Consider the following 21,084-nt stretch of genomic DNA (forward strand, 5'->3'; position numbering starts at 1 on the left):
CATTTGTTCACCCCCTCACTGAGGTGGGACTGATCATGTGACTCTGACTTTATTGATGAAAACAAACTGACCCAAGGACATATAGCTGAACACAGAACCAGCTGAGAACATGTCAGCGGGTCAGAGGGTCGCCTGCCCCAGGATCTGACAGTCTGCCAGGCAGAGGAGGAGGAGGAGGAGAGGGAGACAGGACAGAGAGGATGAAGGAGAGAGAGAGGAGAAGAAGAGGGAGACAGGACAGAGAGGATGAAGGAGAGAGAGAGAGAGGAAGAAGAGGGAGACAGGACAGAGAGGATGAAGGAGAGAGAGAGGAAGAAGAGGGAGACAAGACAGAGAGGATGAAGGAGAGAGAGAGAGAGGAAGAAGAGGGAGACAGGACAGAGAGGATGAAGGAGAGAGAGAGAGAAGAAGAGGGAGACAGGACAGAGAGGATGAAGGAGAGAGAGAGAGAGGAAGAAGAGGGAGACAGGACAGAGAGGATGAAGGAGAGAGAGAGAGAGAGAGAAGAAGAGGGAGACAGGACAGAGAGGATGAAGGAGTCCGAGCCACATTTCATATTGTCATTGATCCAGTCAAATCCAGGAAGGCGTTCATCAGATTATTTAGGCTTTTATTTTGAAAAGTGAAGGTTTATATTACAGAGACGAATGTTCTTGTTTCGGCTGAGACTCTACAGCTGTATGAAGTCCGGCTGCAGACCGTCCTGCCTCCTGATTGGCTCCTTGCCGTCCAGGTGGACCTTCATGTGGACGTCTCGGGAGCGTTTCTCCTGGTAGCTCTTCCCGCAGACGCGGCAGCTGAACGGCTTCTCGCCGCTGTGCGTCAGCAGGTGTTTCTTCAGGTCGTTCTTGGTGACGAAGGCCTTCCAGCACAGGTGGCAGCTGAAGGCGCGCTCCTTCCTGTGGAAGCGGACGTGTGTCTCCAGGTAACCCTTGGTGCTGAAGCTCTTGCCGCAGAGGCTGCAGCTGAACGGCTTCTCCCCCGTGTGTGTCAGCATGTGGGCATTCAGCCCTCCCACTTGCCTGAAGGCTTTCTCGCAGACGCGGCACTGGAACGGCCTCTCGCCCGTGTGGATCCGTTTGTGGACTTCCAGGCCGTGGACCGAAGCCAGGCTCTTCCCGCAGACGTCGCAGGAGACGCGGTGGGCCGGTTTCACCCCGGTGTGGTTCCTGATGTGCGTCGTCAGAGCGGCGTTGTCGATAAATGTCTTCCCACAGAATTCGCAGATGTATGGGCGCTCCCCGCTGTGGATCCTCCGGTGGCGCCGCAGAGCACCGGGCCGTGGGAAAGACTTTCTACAGATGCTGCAGTGGTACGGCTTGACGCCGGTGTGACTCCGCATGTGGGTCTCCACGTTCTGATAGGTTTTACCACAAATGTGACAGACTTTCCCGGCGTTCCGGTGGGTCTGCAGGTGGTCCGTCAGCGTCTGCGAGGGTGGAAGCTGCTCGCCGCAGACGCCACAGACAGACTCCGCTGAGTGACTCTTGGCGTGTTTCCTCAGACCGCCTTTACTCTGAAAAGACTCGCTGCAGACTTTGCAGCGGCGTGGCGCCTGAGCCGACATCCTGGCGTCTTCGGCGCCGGGCCTCGGGCTCTCCACCTCGGTGTCCTCGCCCGTGTGACGCCTGCTGTGGGTTTTCAGAGCGCTGCTCTCTGTGAAGGTCTTGCCGCAGTGCCGGCAGAGGTGTGGCCGCTCGCCGCTGTGGATCTTCTTGTGGCGCCTGAGCGCTCCGGGGCGGGGGAAGCGCTTGCTGCAGACACTGCAGCGGTACGGTTTGATCCCCGTGTGGCTGCGCATGTGTGTCTCCATGTTCTGGAAGCTCCTCCCACAAATGGTGCAGGTCCCGCCGGTCTCTCTGTGAGACTGGAGGTGTGTCAACAGGCCATTGGGTGAGTCCGTCTGCTCGCCGCAGACGCCACAGATGCTCTGAGACCCCCTGCAGTGGGTCTCGGCATGCTTCCTCAGGAAGCCCGGGCTGTGGAAGAACTCACCGCAGACCCGACAGCTGACCAAGGACGGGCTTTTGTCTGGTGGCGGCCTCTCTGATTGGCCATCCTGGCTCTGCTCACCTCCTTGGTGGGTCTTCAGGTGCTCCTGGAGCAGGTGGCTCTGGCTGAAGGTTCGCCCACAGACCGTGCAGGAGTCCACGGGCTCCCTGCTGTGGATTTTCTTGTGCCTCCTCAGGGCTCCGGGGCGGGGGAACCTCTTGCAGCAGACGTCACAGCTGAAGGGTTTCTCTCCGGTGTGGATCCTCATGTGAGTCTCCATGTTCTGAAAAGTCTTCCCGCAGACCTCGCAGGACACGCCACTGCCCTCTCCGCCCGGCTCCCTGTAAGACCTGAGGTGGTCTGACAGAGTCTCTGAGGACTCAAAGCGCTGCCCGCAGACGCCGCAGAGCCGCTCGGGCTCATCAGCGTGTGTGTTGACGTGTTTTAGCAGATTCCTTTTGTGGTGGAACGTTTTCCCACAGACAGCACAGCGCTGGCGCTGCTGGTCGGATGGCGCCGCTCGCCGCCTCCACCCACCGGGGCGCTGTCCTGTGCCCGCCAGGTCCGTCTCTGTAGAGGAGGAGGTGGTGCTGCCCCTCCAGTTGTCATCCTCCTCAGCTGCAGAGGAGGTGGGACTACATGGGGCTGAGAGCAGAGGGGCGGAGTTTGACAGGAGGGGGAGGTGCTTAACAGCAGCGGCTGAGATGACGGAGTCTGAAAGAAGAGAGTCAGAAAGATGATTTTTACAGCAGCGCCTGAACGCACCACTGACATCACAGGGCTAGGGTGATAGTTACAATACAGAGACACACAAACAGACACACACACACACACAGACACACACAGACACACACACTCGCGCACACAGATACACAGACACACAGACGCACACACAGAGACACACACACACAGACACGCATAGAGACACACACAGAAACACACACACATACACAGAGACACACACATACAGACACACACAGACACACAGAGACACACACATACAGACACACACACAGACACACACATACAGACACACACAGAGACATACATACAGACACACACACACAGACACACAGAGACACGCACACACACATTCAGACACACACAGAGACATACATACACAGACACACACACACACACACTCACTCACGCACACAGACACACACAGACATACAGACACACTCACTCACACACACACACACAGACACACACACCGACACACACACACTCGCTCACACACACACAGACACACTCACACACGCACACAGACACACACACACAGGATCATTTACTCCTTCGGATCACCTGTGCGGCTCAGTCGAACCACCGGGCTCAGCACAGCCTCCAGCAGCCGCCTCTGCCGCTCCAGCTGCAGCCGGTACTTCTCCACCTCCCGCTCCAGCAGACCGACGACCCGCCTGGCCGCCGCGGTCAGCCGCTCGGTCAGCAGGAGCTGCAGGAGCTGGAGCAGTCGGCCTGGGGCTCCGCCGCTCCGCTTCTCCAGCGCTGACAGGATTTCTTCCCCGACCCGGGACAGAAGGTCCGAAACCGCGTCCGCCACGGCCCGAAGCCCGCAGACCGGCGGGGCTTCTGTGAGAGACATCCCGGCACTGAGACCCGTCCACGGTCCAACAGGAAGGAAAACAACCCGGTGTGAACCGGAAGTGAAAGCTCCGGAGAGAGGGCCGAGGTCTGCCCCCTGCTGGATGGGAGGATGCACTGATCATACTGAACAGAAGGTCCCAGAACAGAAGAGTGGATCTACCGCCTCCACCCCCCCCCTCCCGTGACCCTGCCGGACCAAATCAATGGTGGCATTGGTGGATCAATGAGAGCCAATCACAGAGCGAGCATTACTTTATTCACCAATAATTAAATATGTATTAAATATGATGTAAACATACGAAAGTACATTATTACTAGAAGGATCCCCACCGCCATCTTGACCTGTCGATCAGATCAACAGACATATTGTGACATCTGGTGTGTGACCTTTGACCTTCAATCACAGCTCATCGGTGGTCACTGACCGCTAGCTGCTAAGCTAACAGGCTACACCAATGACAAACTGAAGCATCACAAACACAGACGCCTTTTATTGGAGACAGTCCTATCAGCAGATCAATAACTGATCAATGACTGATTCAATCAGCTGATTGGATCCAATGAAAACACAGGAAGAGGTCATGAACACACGTAGAAAACAAACAAACATGCAGAAGTATAAAAACATTCAGAGTGATCAGAGATCATCACAGAGGCGATCAATAACTTAATCAGCTGAAACAGCTGCTCAGAGGAGAACGGAGGGAAATGTCTGACAGTGACCAGCAGGGGTCACTCTCAGGGCTGGACTACAGCTGGCTGAATCCTGAGTAGAACTGATGTGTGTTCTGCTGCTCTGCGCTGTAGTCCGGTTCAGGTCCGGTGTCGTCCGCCATGACAGAGTGGATTTTGAGGTGTCCGTTCAGCGAGCGTTTGGCCTGGAAGCTCTTTCCACAGACCCTGCAGCTGTACGGCTTTTCCCCGGTGTGGATCAGGATGTGTCTCTTCAGGTCCACGTCCTGCATGAAGCCCTTCCCACAGACCTGACACAGGAAGCGCCGCTCCTTGTTGTGGAACCGGACGTGTGTGTCCAGCGTCTGCTTCTGGGTGAAGCCCTTCCCACAGATGCTGCAGGAGAACGCTCGCTCCCCGGTGTGGATCTTCAGGTGCGTCTTCAGGTTGCCGCTCTGGTTAAAGGCCTTTCCACAGAAGCTGCAGGCGAAGGGTTTCTCTCCTGTGTGGATCCGTAGGTGCATCAGCAGTGCCGAATGGCCCGGAAAGCACTTCCCACAGGTGTCGCAGGTGCTGCCGACGTCCCGGTGGGAGCGCAGGTGGGCAGCGAGGCTGTCAGTGGACTTGTACTGGTCTCCACACAGAGCACAACAACAGTCGGGGTCCTGCAGGTGAGTGTCTGCGTGTTTCACTAAGAATGTCTTCCTGTCGAAAGTGTCGCCGCACACTCTGCAGCAGTAGGACGGCGCCACGCTGCGGCACCTTCTCGGTTTGCAGGGGCCGTCTTTCTGATGCGCGGCCATGTGGCGCCGCAGGCTGTGCGGCTTACTGAACTCCTTACTGCAGACGCTGCAGGCGTGCACCGCCGGCCCGCTGTGTGCCTGCTGGTGTCGCTCTAACGAGGTCATGTGACAGAAGGCACGGGGGCACTCTTTACATTTGAAGGGTTTCTCGGCAGCGTGGACCCGCTCGTGGGACATCAGGTTTCCCTTCTGGCTGAACTTTTTGCCACAGACGTCGCAGCTGTACGGTTTCTCTCCAGTGTGCAGCCGCAGATGCAACTCCTGCGCCAGGATGGAGTGGAAGGTTTTCCCACAGAAGGAGCAGGTTTTGCTGTCCCTCTGATGGGCCTGCAGGTGCGCGTGCAGCCCATCAGCCGAGTCCAAACGCTCGCCACAGTAGCCGCAGAGGCAGTCCGGGTTGGTAGCACAGACCTGCAGGACGTGTTTGAGCAGGAAACCTTTCCCCTGCAGGAAGCGGTCGCACACATGGCAGCTGAAGCTCGCTGACCTCTCACGCTTAGGTTTGGCGGTGACGGCAAGTGGCGGCCGGCCCCTCTTCCTCTTCCTCAGCGGTCTGGCGGTTCGGCTCTCGTTGGTCCAATCGGCGTCCAGATTCTCGTCGCTGCTCACAGACATGGGCGGGTGGGAAGACGGCGAGGCGGAGCAAGGCGTCGACAGACAGGAAGCATCGCTGATGTCGTCGTCGTCATCGGACTGTTTCAGGACTGCAGGGTCGACCAGAGGCTGGAGGTCTGCACAGTTCAGGGTCACCGCCTGCAAAGGATCTAGAGACAGAAGAACAGCTGATCAGTGACAGAGCTCTGATCCGGATCTGAGACGGGAACCTGGCTACACTTAGTTATCATATTTACTGTGGCTGAGGCGCAAAGCATCATGGTCAATGAGGTGACATCGAGGTTCTTACCTTCACACGCTCCGGGTGCAGTCCGCAGGGACTGACCCGCTCTGAGCAGCCGGACCTCGGGCTTCAGCACAGCGTCCAGCAGCCTCCTCTGGCGGCTGATCTCCCGCTCTGACCGCTCCGCTCGCTCCTCGTACTCCGCCACCGTTTCCTCCAACAGACCGACGATCTCCTCCGCCGCCGCCGTCAGCCGCTCGGTGAGCAGCGCTCTGAGCGCCGGCAGCTCCGCCGCTTCTCCCCCTTTCTCCAGCCGCAGCAGGAAGTCCTCGGCGGCCGCGATGATCCGCTCGTGCACCGACACCCGCAGCAGCTGCACGGCCACCATTTTACCGCTGGGACGCTCTCCAGCCCTGCGACGATCCACACAGCAGCGCGGAGGTAAACACGCTCCGAGTTCCGCGTCGACGACGCTGCGCTCTGAAGGAGAACAGCGCAGAGCGAACAGCGCCCTCTGCCGGACCGGAGGGAGAACAGGAACCCGTACTACAATCCCCCAAAATATAATAATTAATAATGAATTATGTTTTCAGTTTGACTGTTGCTAGGCAATGGCATCAAACTCTTGTTCTTCACCCTCTTTCTTCTTCTTCTTCTGCATGTTTTTTGGCGCAGCGTATCTTCAGCATACATAGTTTTTCAAATATTAAGCAATTTCTGTGTCATTTTTACGATTGTTTACACACAAATTGCAGTTCTAAAACACACTTATTTCCAAACAGTACACACAGTTCTCTGCTTTTGGCACAATGTTCATGCAGAACATGTCTTGTTTCCACAAGGATCACACCGCCATCAAATATGCACACTGACTCATCACAGGGCAAACACCCATCACACAGTTTTACAAAGAGCAATCAGAGCTTTAGCATAAAACACACACACAACACACTCATTCCACCAGATCAGACGGCCCAGAGCAGCTCAGGTAGTTTCCACAGGGCTGCTCTGGTTCCTCACTCCTGTTGAGGAAGTTTTTTCTGCCTGGAGATGGAAAGTGTATGACCGAAATCCACAAATGTAGCTTCTCCAAGCTATGGAGGACGCATGTGGAGATATGGCAGCGGATGCTTTTCATGGCTGGATTGGCCATGCTAGGCGTTATGTCCCCCGCTGCTTGGCCAGGGAAAACATTGCTTGTGATGTGGATGAGGTGCTGTGGCCAGACCGCAACAGAAGCATGGTGTTTTTTGTTTTTTGTATACAGTAAATTCCTCTGTTGTGTTTTATGTAGTGTATGTGCAGCTTTGTGTTGGTTGGGGATGGGATGTACACTGTGTACGTTGTTTTTGTGGGAAAAATAAAATAAAATGTTACCGTGTATGTGTGTGTTCTGAGTATAAAAATGTACTGTCTGCAGTAACACTGAACCAAAACACCAAGTCACTGGAAAACACTGAGTTTTACACTGAGCACATCAGTGTTCAGCTGCTTCTTACAGAGGTCTGATCATATGATGGTGTGTGTGTCATTTGAAAACATAAAGAAATAACATTGTTCAGAATGTAATGTTTCATGTTGCAGCCTCTCAAAGATGAAGTGGTGTTTGAGGCCTCCTGAGTTTAACATTAGTGTGTATTGCACGGAATGTTGGGAGCCTGATGATGGATGATGTCATCACTGAGGAGGAGGAGGAGGAGGTGAGGAGGAAGGAGGGTGAGGAGGAAGGAGGTAGAAAGAGGGTGAGGAGGGGGAGGAGGATGGAGGTAGAAAGAGGGTGAGGAGGAAGGAGGAGGAAGGAGGGTGAGGAGGAAAGAGGGTGAGGAGGGTGAGGAGGATGGAGGAGGAAAGAGGGTGAGGAGGGGGAGGAGGAAAGAGAGTGAGGAGGAAGGAAGGTGAGGGGTGAGGAGGATGGAGGTAGAAAGAGGGTGAGGAGGAAAGAGGGTGAGGAGGGTGGAGGAGGAAAGAGAGTGAGGAGGAAGGAGGGTGAGGAGGAAGGAGGAGGAAACTCACTTCGGAGATGCCTAAAAAAATCCCTCTAACCTGCGCTCAGACCTGCACCATCAGTTAAAGGAAGACTCGTTGGCTTTCTGATGGTGTCCCTCTTAAAACTCCACCGTTTCTGCCCTGACAGCCAGCTGTTTGGGGAGAGTGCCGGTCATTCCTCCATTAAGACATAATGTTCTTCTCACGGTGTCCTTACTTTCTGTCTGAAGGCTTCAGTTTGGACAAACACGGTGTTTTTACATTGGAAACCCACTAGGAGGGGACAGAGAGAGCTGCAGCTGATAAACATCCAGGTTGTCATGGATACAGGCAGGCAGGCAGGGCTGTTACCATGGTGACAGGCTGACACACAGGAAGCATACAAGCAGCCATGTTTGTAGTCTTTATCAGACTTTAAGCATTATATCTGTCATATTTTTTCAAATCTTCATGATATTAAAACATTTTCTACTTTTCAAAATAAGAGCTTCATCTTTTCAAATTCTTAACCGTGTTTCAGCAAATTTAGCGTTCAAAGCTTCAGCTGCAGCAATCAGACTTTTTTATTTTATATTATTAATTAATAATTCATTGATTATCTGTTTATTTCAACGTTGCAGGACTTTGTTTTGTAGCAGGCTGCAGATTTAAAATATAAGAACGTATATCATGTGGAGCTGGTGGTCTGTCAGGGGAACAAAGGGTTTTGGCTTTTACGCAGGAGTTGTAGGAGCTCTCGTGCGGTGCCTGTTGCTGGGATACAGACGCTTCCGTTGCTAGGATACAGCAAACGCCGCCATTACCGCTGAACTCCGCCACAGAAAGTTCGGATCCGTCGAGCGCTCGGTCACTCCGCACCCCACAGTCTCTGCAGGATGGAGATCGTTCACGTTTACACGAAGCTCCGCAGCGAGTTCGGCCGTCAGTGCCTGTCCTCGGACCGGACCACGCCGCTGCTGGACGTCCGTCCGCAGCCAGAGCTGGCGCGGAACTTCGTCCAAAGGAGCAGCCGAGACCAGGCGCTGCAGGCCTGTCTGGAGATGTCCGAGCACCAGGTGAGCTGCGGCTGATTTCCTGGTGTTTAGCAGACGTGAAGTGTGTTGTTGTTTGTTAGTCTGAGACCTGGACCTCTGCTGCTGCCGGTTTTCAGGTGAACACAAAACGCTTCGAGTCCGACAGCCGCGGGATAAACCATGTGGAGGGGGGGTGGCCCAAAGACATCAACCCCGATGAGATGGAGCAAACCATCCGCTTCAGGAAGAAGGTGGAGAAAGACGAGAGCTACATCAACAGCATCCTGCAGCTGGGCAGCGTAAGTCCTACACCCACATACACATTTGTCCACGCCGCCTTCTTCAGGCTGTGACATGCGTGATGTCATCAGGTGATGGAGCACTACATCAGACAGAACAACGCGGTCGACATCTACCAGGAGTACTTTGAGGAGGAGGAGGAGGAGGTGGACGAGAGTCAGGAACCCCCATCTGCCAAGACCATCAACATCTTCAGGTACGGGCGACCAGCAGACCTGAGTGGGTGATGATTGGCCGTGACCTCTGTGATTACTGGCTGCACTTCCTGTCCGCAGAGATCCTAATGAGGTGAAACGGACCGTTTCTGGCCTGTCGTGGCATCCTGATGGAGGCAGGAAGTTGGCGGCAGCGTACTCCTGTCTCGAATTCCAAAAGACCTCCAAAGACATGAGCGTGGACTCATACATCTGGGACGTCGGTGGGTGACTGCAGCTCTGACAAAATGACACAGCGTTCAGTCGGTCACTGATGGTTTGTGTTTCAGAGAACCCCAACAAACCAGAATTGACCCTGAGGCCAGGATCTCACCTGGTCTGCCTGGACTACAACCCCAAAGACTCCCACACTCTGGTTGGAGGGACCTACAGTGGACAAATTGGTGCGTTCCTCTTTACACATGAGGTTCTGTCTGCAACCAGGTGCACTGACCTGCAGGTGTGTTTGCTTCAGTGTACTGGGACACCCGGAGAGGCAGCCAGCCAGTGGAGACGTCGTCTGTGGAGCAGAGTCACAGAGACCCAGTGTACAAAATCATCTGGTTACAGTCCAAGACCGGGACAGACGCGTTCTCCGCCTCCACTGACGGACAGGTATGGACTAGTCGACCTATGAGGGACAGGTGGACAGGTATGTCGTTAGGGTAGTGGACTGACCATTTTAATGTCTCGGTCAGGTTCTGTGGTGGGATGTCCGCAAGCTGAGTGAGCCCACAGAGCGTCTGGTTCTGGACCCAGCCCGGGAGGAAAACCTGGACCGAGCCTTAGGAGCCATCTCTCTGGAGTTTGAGGCCACCATGGTGAGCGGCAGGTTTTTTTGGGGGGGTCGTGGTTTTGTCTCCACATCCTCTCTGATTGTCTCGTCTGTCTTTCCAGCCGACAAAGTTCATGGTGGGGACGGAGCAGGGCACGGTCATTTCCTGTAACCGCAAGGCAAAGACTCCAGCTGAGAAGATTGTCTGCACGTACGAGGGCCACCATGGACCCGTCTATGCCCTGCAGAGGAACCCCTTCTTCCCCAAAAACTTCCTCACTGTGGGGGACTGGACAGCTCGCATCTGGTCCGAGGACATTAAGGAGTCATCCATCATGTGGACCAAGTAGGAATGAGACTGTGTGTCCTGACCCTCCAGTCTTTGTTGTCTTAGACTGATCAGGTGACCTTCTGTGCTCTAGGTACCAGATGTCGTACCTGATGGACGCCTGCTGGAGTCCAGTCCGACCATCTGTCTTTTTCACTGTGAAGATGGACGGTGTGCTGGATGTGTGGGACATCCTGTTCAAACAGAGCGACCCCACTCTAAGTGTCAAGGTGCTGTGGATCTCACCTCGGACCAGAAACCACGTGAGTCTCATTGATGATGACGTCGTGCTGATGTTGGTGTCGTGTCCCTCAGGTGTGTGACAGCCCTCTGTACAGCCTCCGTGTCCAGGATAACGGCCGTCTGGTGGCGTGCGGTTCTCAGCAGGGCGAAGCTACGCTGCTGGAGATCTGCTCCGGACTGTCCACGCCCCAAAAGAATGAGAAGAGCCTGCTGGCCGCGGTAAGAGTGCCACCTGCTGGCTGACTGCTGTCAGGTTCTCCTTCAGTCATAGCAAACAGCTCTGGACCTCTAACCTACAGATGTTTGAGCGGGAGACAAAGCGGGAGAAAATCTTGGAGGCCCGACAGAGGGAGATCCGTCTGAAGGAGAGGAGTCGGTCGGAGCAGGGCCAGGAGGAGGAGGCAAGGCGGGAGGAGGGGGAGGAGGATCCTGAGCAGCTGATTGCCAGAGCAGAGAGCGACTTCTACAACTTGGTGGAGACGGAACTGAAGAGGAGGGAGAGGACGGAGGAGGAAGGAGGAAGAAAGAGGGTGAGGAGGGTGGAGGAGGAAAGAGGGTGAGGGGGTGAGGAGGGTGGAGGAGGAAAGAGGGTGAGGGGTGAGGAGGGTGAGGAGGATGGAGGAGGAAAGAGGGTGAGGAGGACAGAGGGTGAGGAAGAAGGAGGATGAGGGGGTGAGGAGGAAGGAGGGTGAGGAGGGTGAGGAGGAAAGAGGGTGAGGAGGATGGAGGAGGTAAGAGGGTGAGGAGGAAAGGTGAGGAGGATGGAGGTGGAAAGAGGGTGAGGAGGATGGAGGGTGAGGAGGAAGGAGGATGAGGGGGTGAGGAGGATGGAGGAGGAAGGAGGGTGAGGAGGAAGGAGGGTGAGGAGGATGGAGGGTGAGGGAGTGAGGAGGGTGAGAAGGATGGAGGGTGAGGAGGGTGAGGAAGATGGAGGGTGTGGGGGGTGAGGAGGAAGGGGTGAGGGGGTGAGGAGGAAAGAGGGTGAGGGGGATGGAGGAGGACAGAGGGTGAGGAGGAAGGAGGATGGAGGAGGAAAGAGGGTGAGGAGGGTGAGGGGGTGAGGAGGAAGGAGGGTGAGGGGGTGAGGAGGATGGAGGAGGAAGGAGGGTGAGGGGTGAGGAGGAAGGAGGGTGAGGAGGAAGGAGGGTGAGGAGGAAGGAGGGTGAGGGGTGAGGAGGAAGGAGGGTGAGGGGGTGAGGAGGGTGAGGAGGAAGGGGGTGAGGAGGGTGAGGAAGATGGAGGGTGAGGGGGGTGAGGAGGAAAGAGGGTGAGGAGGGTGAGGGGGATGGAGGAGGACAGAGGGTGAGGAGGAAGGAGGATGGAGGAGGAAAGAGGGTGAGGGGGTGAGGAGGATGGAGGGTGAGGAGGAAGGGGGTGAGGAGGGTGAGGAGGAAGGAGGGTGAGGGGTGAGGAGGAAGGGGGTGAGGAGTGTGAAGGGTGAGGAGGAAGGGGGTGAGGAGTGTGAAGGGTGAGGAGGAAGGGGGTGAGGGGTGAGGAGGAAGGGTGTGAGGGGTGAGGAGGAAGGGGGTGAGGGGTGAGGGGTGAGGAGGAAGGGTGTGAGGGGTGAGGAGGAAGGGGGTGAGGGGTGAGGAGGAAGGGGTGAGGGGTGAGGAGGAAGGGGGTGAGGGGTGAGTGTTCACGGCTCTGTTCTGTTTCCAGGAGAAAGACGTCTGTGAAGAATAGAAGCGGTGGACGGAGGTGAAGCTCCGCAGAGATGAACTGACTTCCTGCTTCTGTTTGTGTTCTGTTGTTCGATCAATAAAGTTTCTGATCAAACTGAACTCACCGTCACAGTCCGTGGTCTGGGTCCAGACCTCCTCTGAACAGAGGTTAACGGTGTGAGACTCTCAGAGTTCTGATATTTGTTTGTTTTTATTCTGGAAACATTTTTCTGTTTTAACAGTTTCATCTTTATTGTCGGACATTTTATTCAATAAGCTATAATCAATCATTTCCGGTGTGTGCAGGGTTAATGTCTCTCCCCTCGAACAGAAGCTTTATTCAGAGGATGTAAGTCATTAGAAGCGCAGCTCCAGCCTCCTGTTAGCTGTTAGCTGTTAGCAGGCGGAGCTCAGTGACGCAGGAAGTGACGTATGCAGCGTCAGGTCCTCCACGTAAAGACGCTGAGCGGAGGGTCCCGGAAGTGTACTCGCTTTGTTTACATTCTGCTCTTTGTTCGGTGAAAAGACGACAAATGTCCAAAAAGCGCAGCAGCAGCCGCAGCCTGAAGGCCGCCATCGAGCAGCAGCTGGCGGCGGCGGCGCAGGAGATCTTCCGGCTGCTGCAGGAGCGCCGCCAGGCGGAGCCGGAGCAGCTCCGGGGGCTGCTGACGGAGCGCATCGCCGCGGCCGTGGAGCTCATCCTCGCCGCCTTTGAAGCCAGCAGAGGGGCCGAGAGTTCGGGAGCGGAGCCCGCAGCGGAGCGGAGAGGTGCTTCATTCAGCTTCCTTCTGGTTCTGTTATCATTTATATATAATTTATGAATGTTTGTATTCTTCCAGCTGTCCGGGACAGTGTGTGATTATTTAGGTTCACATAAAGTTATTATTGAATTATTGATCATTTTCCTCCGTGGATTAAACATTAATGAAGATTTAATCACAAATTGAGACTTTCATTCATCAAAGTTATTTTGGTAAATCAGAAGAAATGACTCTAAGTGAGAGGAATGTGAGCCAGGCTGTTACTGATCGGGCTGCAGGGTCCAGTGCAGTGAAGCTGTCTGTGTTTCCTGTGCAGAGTTCTGCCTCTCGGTCGGCATCAGGAGACGCTCTGATGAAAAACGCCACGGGCCGGACGTTTCTGTGGATGACCGCCTAAAGGAGTCTCTGCCCAGCACTTCCACGGGATCCACAGCTGTCTCTGAACCAGACCACAGGCCGGCCTCTCCAGAGGAGCCAGCTGGGGAGGAGGAGGAGGAGGAGGGGGAGGAAGAGGCAACATCTCACAGCTGCAGGGTGTGCGGGAAAACCTTTGACAGAAAAGGTTTCCTGATGAAACACGTGGAGAAGCACTCGAAGGACGCCGAGTGTCAGTGCGGTTTGTGTGGGGAGCAGCTGGAGTCCAGCGATGCCCTGAAGCTGCACCTTCAAACTCATCGCGACAGCAGCAAGACTTGTGACGTGTGCGGCAGGAAGTTTCCCTCCATCCGAGCTCAGGAGACGCACCTTAGGCTGCACACTGGGGAAAGACCCTTTAGTTGCCAGATCTGTGGGAAAGTCTTCAACCAGAAGGGCAACATGGTGACACACATGCGGATCCACACGGCGGAGAAGCCCTTCAGCTGCAGCATCTGCCACAGAGAGTTCAGCCACACCGGCTCCCTGGAGCGCCACATGAAGGCCCACGATGGACAAACGCTCTTTAGTTGCAACGACTGCGGGAAAGCCTTCGCAAAGAGTAACGAGCTGAGGCGGCATGTCCGCTGCCACGGGTCCGGCGGCCAGCCCGCTGTCAGAGCCCAACGCAAGAAACCGAGTCTGACTCCGTCTCACTGCTGCAAAGTCTGTGGGAACGCATTCCACAACAAAGGCAACTTTGTGCGACACGCTGAGACACACTTGAACAATCCCGACTTCCTCTGCGGTGTCTGTGGAGAGCGGTCCGAGTGTGCGGAGAGTCTGCAGCTCCACATCCAGAGTCACAGAGAAACCAGCAGGATGTGCGACATCTGTGGCATCAGCTTCAGAGACATGGAGATCCATATGAGGACGCACACTGGCCAGAAGCCCTTCAGGTGTAAAGACTGTGGGAAGGACTTTCCCAGGAAAGGCTCCCTGGAAAGACACATGAAGCTGCATGCTGGGGAGAGGCCGTACATCTGTGAGTTCTGCGGAAAGACTTTCATCGAGAACACCGTGCTGAAGAGGCACATAAAGAGTCACACAGGCGGGAAGCCCAGGATTTATTCCTGTGAGGTCTGTGGCAAGAAGTTCACCATGAGCCAACATCTGGACGTGCACAAGAGGATCCATACTGGAGAGAAACCGTACACCTGCAGGGTCTGTGGGAAGACCTTCAGGCAGATCGGTAACCTGGACTCCCACATGAGGATCCACACGGGTGAGAAGCCGTTCATCTGCAGCCTCTGTGGAAAGAGGTTCCGCCAGAAGATCTCACTGGAGACTCATGAACGATTCCACAAGAAGGAGAAACTGTTCAGCTGCCAGATGTGCAGCAAAGGCTTCGTGCAGAAGATTGACCTGAAGCGACATATGCTGACGCACACGGGGGAGAAACCGTACAGCTGCCGTATCTGTGGGAAACGCTATCAAGAGAAGCGCTCGGTGGGCTCGCACATGAAAGTCCACGCCGGAGAGCGAGCCACCAAAGATCTAGTGGTGACGCCTACGCTGAAACATCATGAGGGAGTCCACGCTGACTTTATCCAGCTGTGACTGCCACGCCACCCCCCCCCCCCCCCCCCCCCGCCCTGCTGACATCCGCACAGTCCTAATGTTTCCAAAGACACAGAGGAGCCTCCCTGTTTCTCAGCTTCACTCTGAGGCGCTCCTCTCAGAATCCAGGACTGGTTCTGGGTCACCTCCCTGACTGCACTGTCTTCCTCTGGGTTTGTTAATCTTCTGAAGCTGTCTGTGTGAGCAAAGTAAAGGTGTTTTAATACAGATTCCTCCTGGTGTGTCAGATCCTTTGTTTTCTCTGCAGCTGTTATTTTCAGTAAACTGATGGTTTCTGTCATCTTAAAAATACATTTAGTTTTTTCCACAGTTCTTACACTGCTGTACAAAAACGTAATGTAATTAAACGTTTACAATAAACAACAACTATATTCAGACACACAGAAAATAAACTTTTTATATACCGTAATAAATCATGATGAAGCGCAGCGGCTGTTCTCCCTCCGGTCCGGCAGAGGGCGCTGTTCACTCTGCGCTGTTCTCCTTCAGAGCGCAGCGTCGTCGACGCGGAACTCGGAGCGTGTTTACCTCCGCGCTGCTGTGTGGATCGTCGCAGGGCTGGAGAGCGTCCCAGCGGTAAAATGGTGGCCGTGCAGCTGCTGCGGGTGTCGGTGCACGAGCGGATCATCGCGGCCGCCGAGGACTTCCTGCTGCGGCTGGAGAAAGGGGGAGAAGCGGCGGAGCTGCCGGCGCTCAGAGCGCTGCTCACCGAGCGGCTGACGGCGGCGGCGGAGGAGATCGTCGGTCTGTTGGAGGAAACGGTGGCGGAGTACGAGGAGCGAGCGGAGCGGTCAGAGCGGGAGATCAGCCGCCAGAGGAGGCTGCTGGACGCTGTGCTGAAGCCCGAGGTCCGGCTGCTCAGAGCGGGTCAGTCCCTGCTGACTGCACCCTAACCATAGCCTACACACGAGCCGACATGCTAATGCTAAGCTAGCATAAACCTGAAGGTTTTTTCAGTTTGACATAAGCGGAAATATCAAATAGAATATAAAGCGGCGCAATGCATCACGGGAGCTGCTGCGGGATCGATAAAAGGATCAGTTTGGTGACAGATGAGTATGTATTGATATTGAACCACTGTAGTGTAGTTCTGTGTTTGATGGTTGAAGACCTGAACGTAGAGACATGCTGAGCTAAGACCAGAACTCACCCCTGAACAGTGGCTTCAGCTTCAGGCTGATAATCCAGCAGCTGATAATCCAGCAGCTGATAATCCAGCAGCTGATAATCCAGCAGCTGATAATCCAGCAGCTGATGCACAGATATTCAAGTGTTTGTGATGTGTTTCAGGGAGTCCCTCCGAGGACCAGATGGAGGGGAGCCGCAGTCTGGACGCTGAGGACCTAAAGCCTCCTCACATCAAAGAGGAGCAGGAGGAGGTGCGGACCAGTCCGGACGGAGAGGAGGACCAGATCAGCGCCTTCACCTTCAGTCCAGCTGCCCCTGTGAAGTCAGAGGATGAGGGAGAAGGGCCGCCCCGGTCGTCAACGCTTCATCACAGCCAGGTGGAGGCGAACAGGGATCCTGTAGGGGGGCCGGGTCCGGTCAGACTGCTGCAGCCAGTCAGCGAGGACACATCTCTGGACTCCACAGACACAGATGACAGTGACTGGACTCAGACGAGCATGGCCCCGTCAGAGGAGGCAGGAGGCGGCGAGGTGCCCGAGAGCGACTCTTCGCCAAAGGAGCGCCCGTTTCCGTGCTCGTACTGCGGGAAGAGATTCAGCCTGAAAGGAAACCTGAACAGACACGTCCGAGACCACACAGGCGAGCGGCCTTTCCCCTGCACCGACTGCGACAAGTCCTTCAAAGACAGCGGCTCCCTGACGGCGCACATGAGGTGTCACACCGGAGAGCAGCCGTACAGCTGCCTGTTCTGCGGGAAGAACTTCAGCGGGCGAGGGAACATGACTCGCCACATGAGGATCCACACAGGGGAGAAACCCTTCAGCTGCAGCGTGTGCGGGAAGAGCTTCCACGTGAAGGAGCACCTGAACAGACACATGAAGTACCACACAGGAGAGAAGCCCTTCAGCTGCTCCGTCTGTGGGAAAGGCTGCGCCCAGAAGACTGACTTAACCAAACACATGCGCGTCCACACCGGGGAGAAACCCTTTAGTTGCCCCTTTTGTGGCAAGTGCTGCGCAGAGAAGGGAGACCTGACCAAGCACATGAGGGTGCATACGGGAGAAAAACCTTTCAGCTGCAGCGTCTGTGGGAAGAGCTGCGCCCAGAAGGGAAGCCTGAAGATCCACATGAGAGTCCACACCGGCGAGAAACCGTTCAGCTGCTCCGTCTGTGGGAAGTGCTTCACTGTCACGGGACACCTGAAGAGACACATGAAGCTGCACGTGGCCGGCAGCACGGCGAGCCAGGCGGCCGACTCGCCGTCAGCTGGAGCACGGACGGAGGCTGATGCAACACAGAGTGCGTCCTGATGGGAAGCAGCTGCAGCAGGAAGCAAAGACTACACCCAACCACGTCAGCATGATATCAATGAACACATGTCAGAGACTCATAACCATAATAATAAACCTGCAGCTGTGCAGGTGGACTGACTCCACAGGCATGGAAAAGGGGGTCAGGAGGGACCAGGACTTGCCTCCTCACAGACGTCTGTCAGTGAAACTGTGAGGATGAAAACATGAGACTCTCACACCCACAGTATAAACATGAAACCCTGTACAGGCTCATTCCGCCGTGCTGCTGCTGCTGTGTGTACATCATCGTGCTTGTGGGTGACACATTAAAGACAGCAGGCCGAATGTGAAGGGTTAAACTGAAGTCTTTACCTGCTTCACTAAAACTAACCATGTGGCAGCCATGTTGGAGCGGGGCCGGATGTCTCCTCCTCTTCCTGTCGGGATGTGGTCCCAGTGGTCCCACTGTGACTCGGAGCACAGACATGCAGCTAGTTAACGTTATTACTAGTGCTAGCTAACAGCTGCCATGACACTACAACAACAACCAGTGACATCATCAGAACAAGGTGGCTCCTCCCACAGAGTTCTGCCGAGCTAAAACAATCACACATCATCTTCACATGAATCTGAACCATGTTTAATAAACACAGTTAAAAACATGTTTGAAATGTCTTCATGAAACATGATGTTAGAGCCTCTCCACCCGTCTCCACCTTCAACCATCACACTCAGTTTCAGCTCGTACACATACAGCAGCATGATGACGAATATAAACCGTCTGTGACATCACAGCACTTTAAAACCCGTTAATGTTCCGTTTTTAAATCTTTACAACGTAAACAGAGTTTCTGTCTAAGGCTACGGCTCATAACACGGTTACCACGGTGATGTGTCCAGGTTAAGGGACGCTGTCTGATGTTCCGATGGACCCTCTGAAATGAAGCGAGCAGCAGAACCGGCCGCGGTCAGAGCGCGCTCAGCTTAATGCTGACGGACGCTTCCTGTCGTCCTTCCAGAAGTCGCTGTCGACGCTGTCATCGCTCTCTGGAGGATCACCGCTCGGCCCACATGGAGGCTTCTCTTCTTCTTCTGTCTTCACAGAGAGCAGATTAAAGGTGGAGATCTGAGCCTCCTCCTGTTCTTCCTTCACCTCCGCCTGTTTGCTCTGTGACCTCTGCTCTTGGTGGGCGGCGGTGTGGACCTTCAGCTGGGACCGCCTCCTGCTGCCGGCGACGTCCCGGCTCTCCGTCCAGAAATCACTGTCATCAGTGTCGCAGTCAGAGGAGTCGCCCTGCTTGTTTTGGGCGGGGGCTCCTCCACTGTGGTTCTGGTGGACCTCCATGTGTTTGGTCAGGTGCCTCCTCCACACGAAGTCTTTGGTGCAGACGGGGCAGGTGAAGCGTGTCAGCCTGGCGTGGCTCCTCATGTGCAGGACTAAGGAGTCCCTGTCCCAGAATGCAGCGCTGCAGATGGAGCAGCTGAGCGGCTCCTTGCCTGCGTGGCCGCTCTGGCTCTGGCGATTCGGAGGCTCCTCGCAGACACATCTGTGTCCAGCAGACTCGGGCGTGAGTCTTTTCCCACACGCTGAGCAGTTGCGTGGTTCCTCTGTTTGTGGTTCTGACTTGATGTCCGGTGGTTTTTGTGCTCCGCTCTGGTCGCTGTGTCGCTTGCCCTCGGTTCCAGTGACGCCATGGCAACTGTTGGTGTCCCTCTGCTGTCTGTTCTGTCCTCCATCACCATCCGCCCCCTTCTTTTTTCTTCTGTAGGTGGCACCTGTCCATGGAGGCTTCTTCTGTGTGGGCGGCGGGTCCTCAGTGACCCACACGCCTGCACACGTGTGCCGTTTGGCCCGATAGACGGTGCAGCTGAGCGGTCTCTCTCTGGCGTGGCTCCTGATCCGGATCTGCAGGCTGTGCCTCTGGGCTCTGACCTGGCCCAGCCACCTGAAGCGCCTGTAGGGTCTCAGCCCCGTGTGGATCAGGACGTGGTACTTAAGCTCCACCCGCCGGGTGAACTTCTTCCCGCAGACAGAGCAGCTGTGGGTGTTTTCCTCCCGGGGGGTCTTCAGGTGAAGGCTCGGAGCCTCGCTGTGAGGACACTCTCCCCCACGCAGGGGTCCGTGCAGTGACGGGGGGTCGGCAGGACGCGGCGCTCCATCTGCTGCCTTCGGGCTGAAGCTCCACCCCTGCTGCTCCTTACTCACCCACAGGATGTCTGGAGGAAGACCTGAGAACAAAAGGACATGAGAGGAGCTTAGCCGGCTGCCGCCACCGCCCTGAACATGAGGCCAGCGAGCAGCACACTAACATGGCAGTGGACATGCAGCTAGCTGCTTAGCCTAGCAACCCTGTTGCTACACCTGTGTAATGTGTAACATGTGGGTGTGTAACCATGACATCATTCCTCAGATCAATCAAAGCGAACCAGCTGTCAGAACGTCCTCCACCCTGTGCTCTGATGTCTCCTCCACCCTGTGCTCTGATGCCTCCTCCACCCTGCCCTGTGCTTTTTCCTCCACCCTGCGCTCTGATGTCTCCTCCACCCTACCCTGTGCTTTTTCCTCCACCCTGCCCTCTGATGTCTCCACCCTGCCCTCTGAGGTCTCCTCCACCCTGTGCTGTTATGTCTCCTCCACCCTGCCCTCTGATGCCTCCTCCACCCTGCCCTCTGATGTCTCCTCCACCCTGTGCTCTGAGGTCTCCTCCACCCTGTGCTGTTATGTCTCCTCCACCCTGCCCTCTGATGTCTCCTCCACCCTGCCCTGTGCTTTTTCCTCCACCCTGTGCTCTGATGCCTCCTCCACCCTGCGCTCTGATGTCTCCTCCACCCTACCCTGTGCTTTTTCCTCCACCCTGCCCTCTGATGTCTCCTCCACCCTGCCCTGTGCTTTTTCCTCCACCCTGCCCTCTGATGCCTCCTCCACCCTGCCCTCTGATGTCTCCACCCTGCCCTCTGATGTCTCCACCCTGCCCTCTGATGTCTCCTCCACCCTGTGCTCTGAGGTCTCCTCCACCCTGTGCTGTTATGTCTCCTCCACCCTGCCCTCTGATGCCTCCTCCACCCTGCCTAAATGTCTCCTATCCGGACGAGTCGAGTGCACTTTCCTCCTCATGTAGAGCTAAGCTACACCGTTAGCCTAGCATACAGTGGGAGCAGCAGGACACCAACCTCCGGTCCGCAGCTTGTCGGGGTCCGACAGCAGGTCCAGCAGGTTCCGCTTCTGCTCGAGCTCCGCCTCGTACCCGCTGATGGTCCGCTGAAAGTGCTCCAGCAGGTGTTCGTGAGCCGCCGCGAGCAGCCGCCGCCTGAACGACTCCTTCAGCTGCTGAAAGCTCCTGGACATTTTCCTCGGAGGCTGCGCACGCAGCACCGGAACCACACAACCACTTCCGGGTCAGGCCTGGCCTTCACAATAAGAGCGCAGAGGCGTAAACTGACCCTAAACTTTGATAAATGCTGTTTCTGCTGATTCAATTCGACACAAGACACGAATCT

At 55.5% G+C, this 21,084-nt stretch overlaps 5 protein-coding genes across 5 annotated transcripts; 2 read left to right on the forward strand and 3 right to left on the reverse strand.

Moving 5' to 3' along the window:
• Positions 1-592: 592 nt before the first annotated feature.
• LOC114448845 (oocyte zinc finger protein XlCOF6-like) lies at positions 593-3,640 on the reverse strand. The gene is made up of 2 exons (XM_028426053.1): positions 3,298-3,640; positions 593-2,706 (listed from the first exon to the last, which is right to left on the reverse strand). The coding sequence occupies exons 1-2, from the start codon at positions 3,593-3,595 to the stop codon at positions 671-673; spliced, it is 2,334 nt and encodes a 777-aa protein (XP_028281854.1). The 5' UTR covers positions 3,596-3,640; the 3' UTR covers positions 593-670.
• Positions 3,641-3,928: 288 nt separating this feature from the next.
• LOC114448937 (gastrula zinc finger protein XlCGF57.1-like) lies at positions 3,929-6,371 on the reverse strand. The gene is made up of 2 exons (XM_028426196.1): positions 5,977-6,371; positions 3,929-5,836 (listed from the first exon to the last, which is right to left on the reverse strand). The coding sequence occupies exons 1-2, from the start codon at positions 6,296-6,298 to the stop codon at positions 4,347-4,349; spliced, it is 1,812 nt and encodes a 603-aa protein (XP_028281997.1). The 5' UTR covers positions 6,299-6,371; the 3' UTR covers positions 3,929-4,346.
• A 2,310-nt stretch (positions 6,372-8,681) lies between these two features.
• dnai2b (dynein, axonemal, intermediate chain 2b) lies at positions 8,682-11,258 on the forward strand (the record flags this gene model as incomplete). Its single annotated transcript, XM_028428296.1, has 11 exons — positions 8,682-8,951; positions 9,047-9,208; positions 9,281-9,405; positions 9,485-9,627; positions 9,694-9,807; positions 9,879-10,018; positions 10,102-10,224; positions 10,301-10,524; positions 10,601-10,736; positions 10,822-10,968; positions 11,049-11,258. Coding segments are annotated over exons 1-11 (1,704 nt in total), but the record flags the coding sequence as incomplete, so codon positions are not given.
• Positions 11,259-12,869: 1,611 nt separating this feature from the next.
• LOC114445183 (zinc finger protein 628-like) lies at positions 12,870-18,290 on the forward strand. Its single transcript, XM_028420144.1, has 4 exons — positions 12,870-13,178; positions 13,488-15,142; positions 15,622-16,033; positions 16,457-18,290. The coding sequence occupies exons 1-4, from the start codon at positions 12,944-12,946 to the stop codon at positions 17,602-17,604; spliced, it is 3,450 nt and encodes a 1,149-aa protein (XP_028275945.1). The 5' UTR covers positions 12,870-12,943; the 3' UTR covers positions 17,605-18,290.
• Positions 18,205-20,990, reverse strand: LOC114449053 (zinc finger and SCAN domain-containing protein 2-like). The gene is made up of 2 exons (XM_028426393.1): positions 20,758-20,990; positions 18,205-19,815 (listed from the first exon to the last, which is right to left on the reverse strand). Exons 1-2 carry the CDS (start codon positions 20,930-20,932, stop codon positions 18,566-18,568), a joined length of 1,425 nt encoding a protein of 474 aa, XP_028282194.1. The 5' UTR covers positions 20,933-20,990; the 3' UTR covers positions 18,205-18,565.
• Between the last annotated feature and the right edge of the window lie 94 nt (positions 20,991-21,084).

The sequence above is a fragment of the Parambassis ranga genome, chromosome 2, assembly GCF_900634625.1.
Source record: "Parambassis ranga chromosome 2, fParRan2.1, whole genome shotgun sequence".
Taxonomy (NCBI): Eukaryota; Metazoa; Chordata; class Actinopteri; family Ambassidae; genus Parambassis; species Parambassis ranga.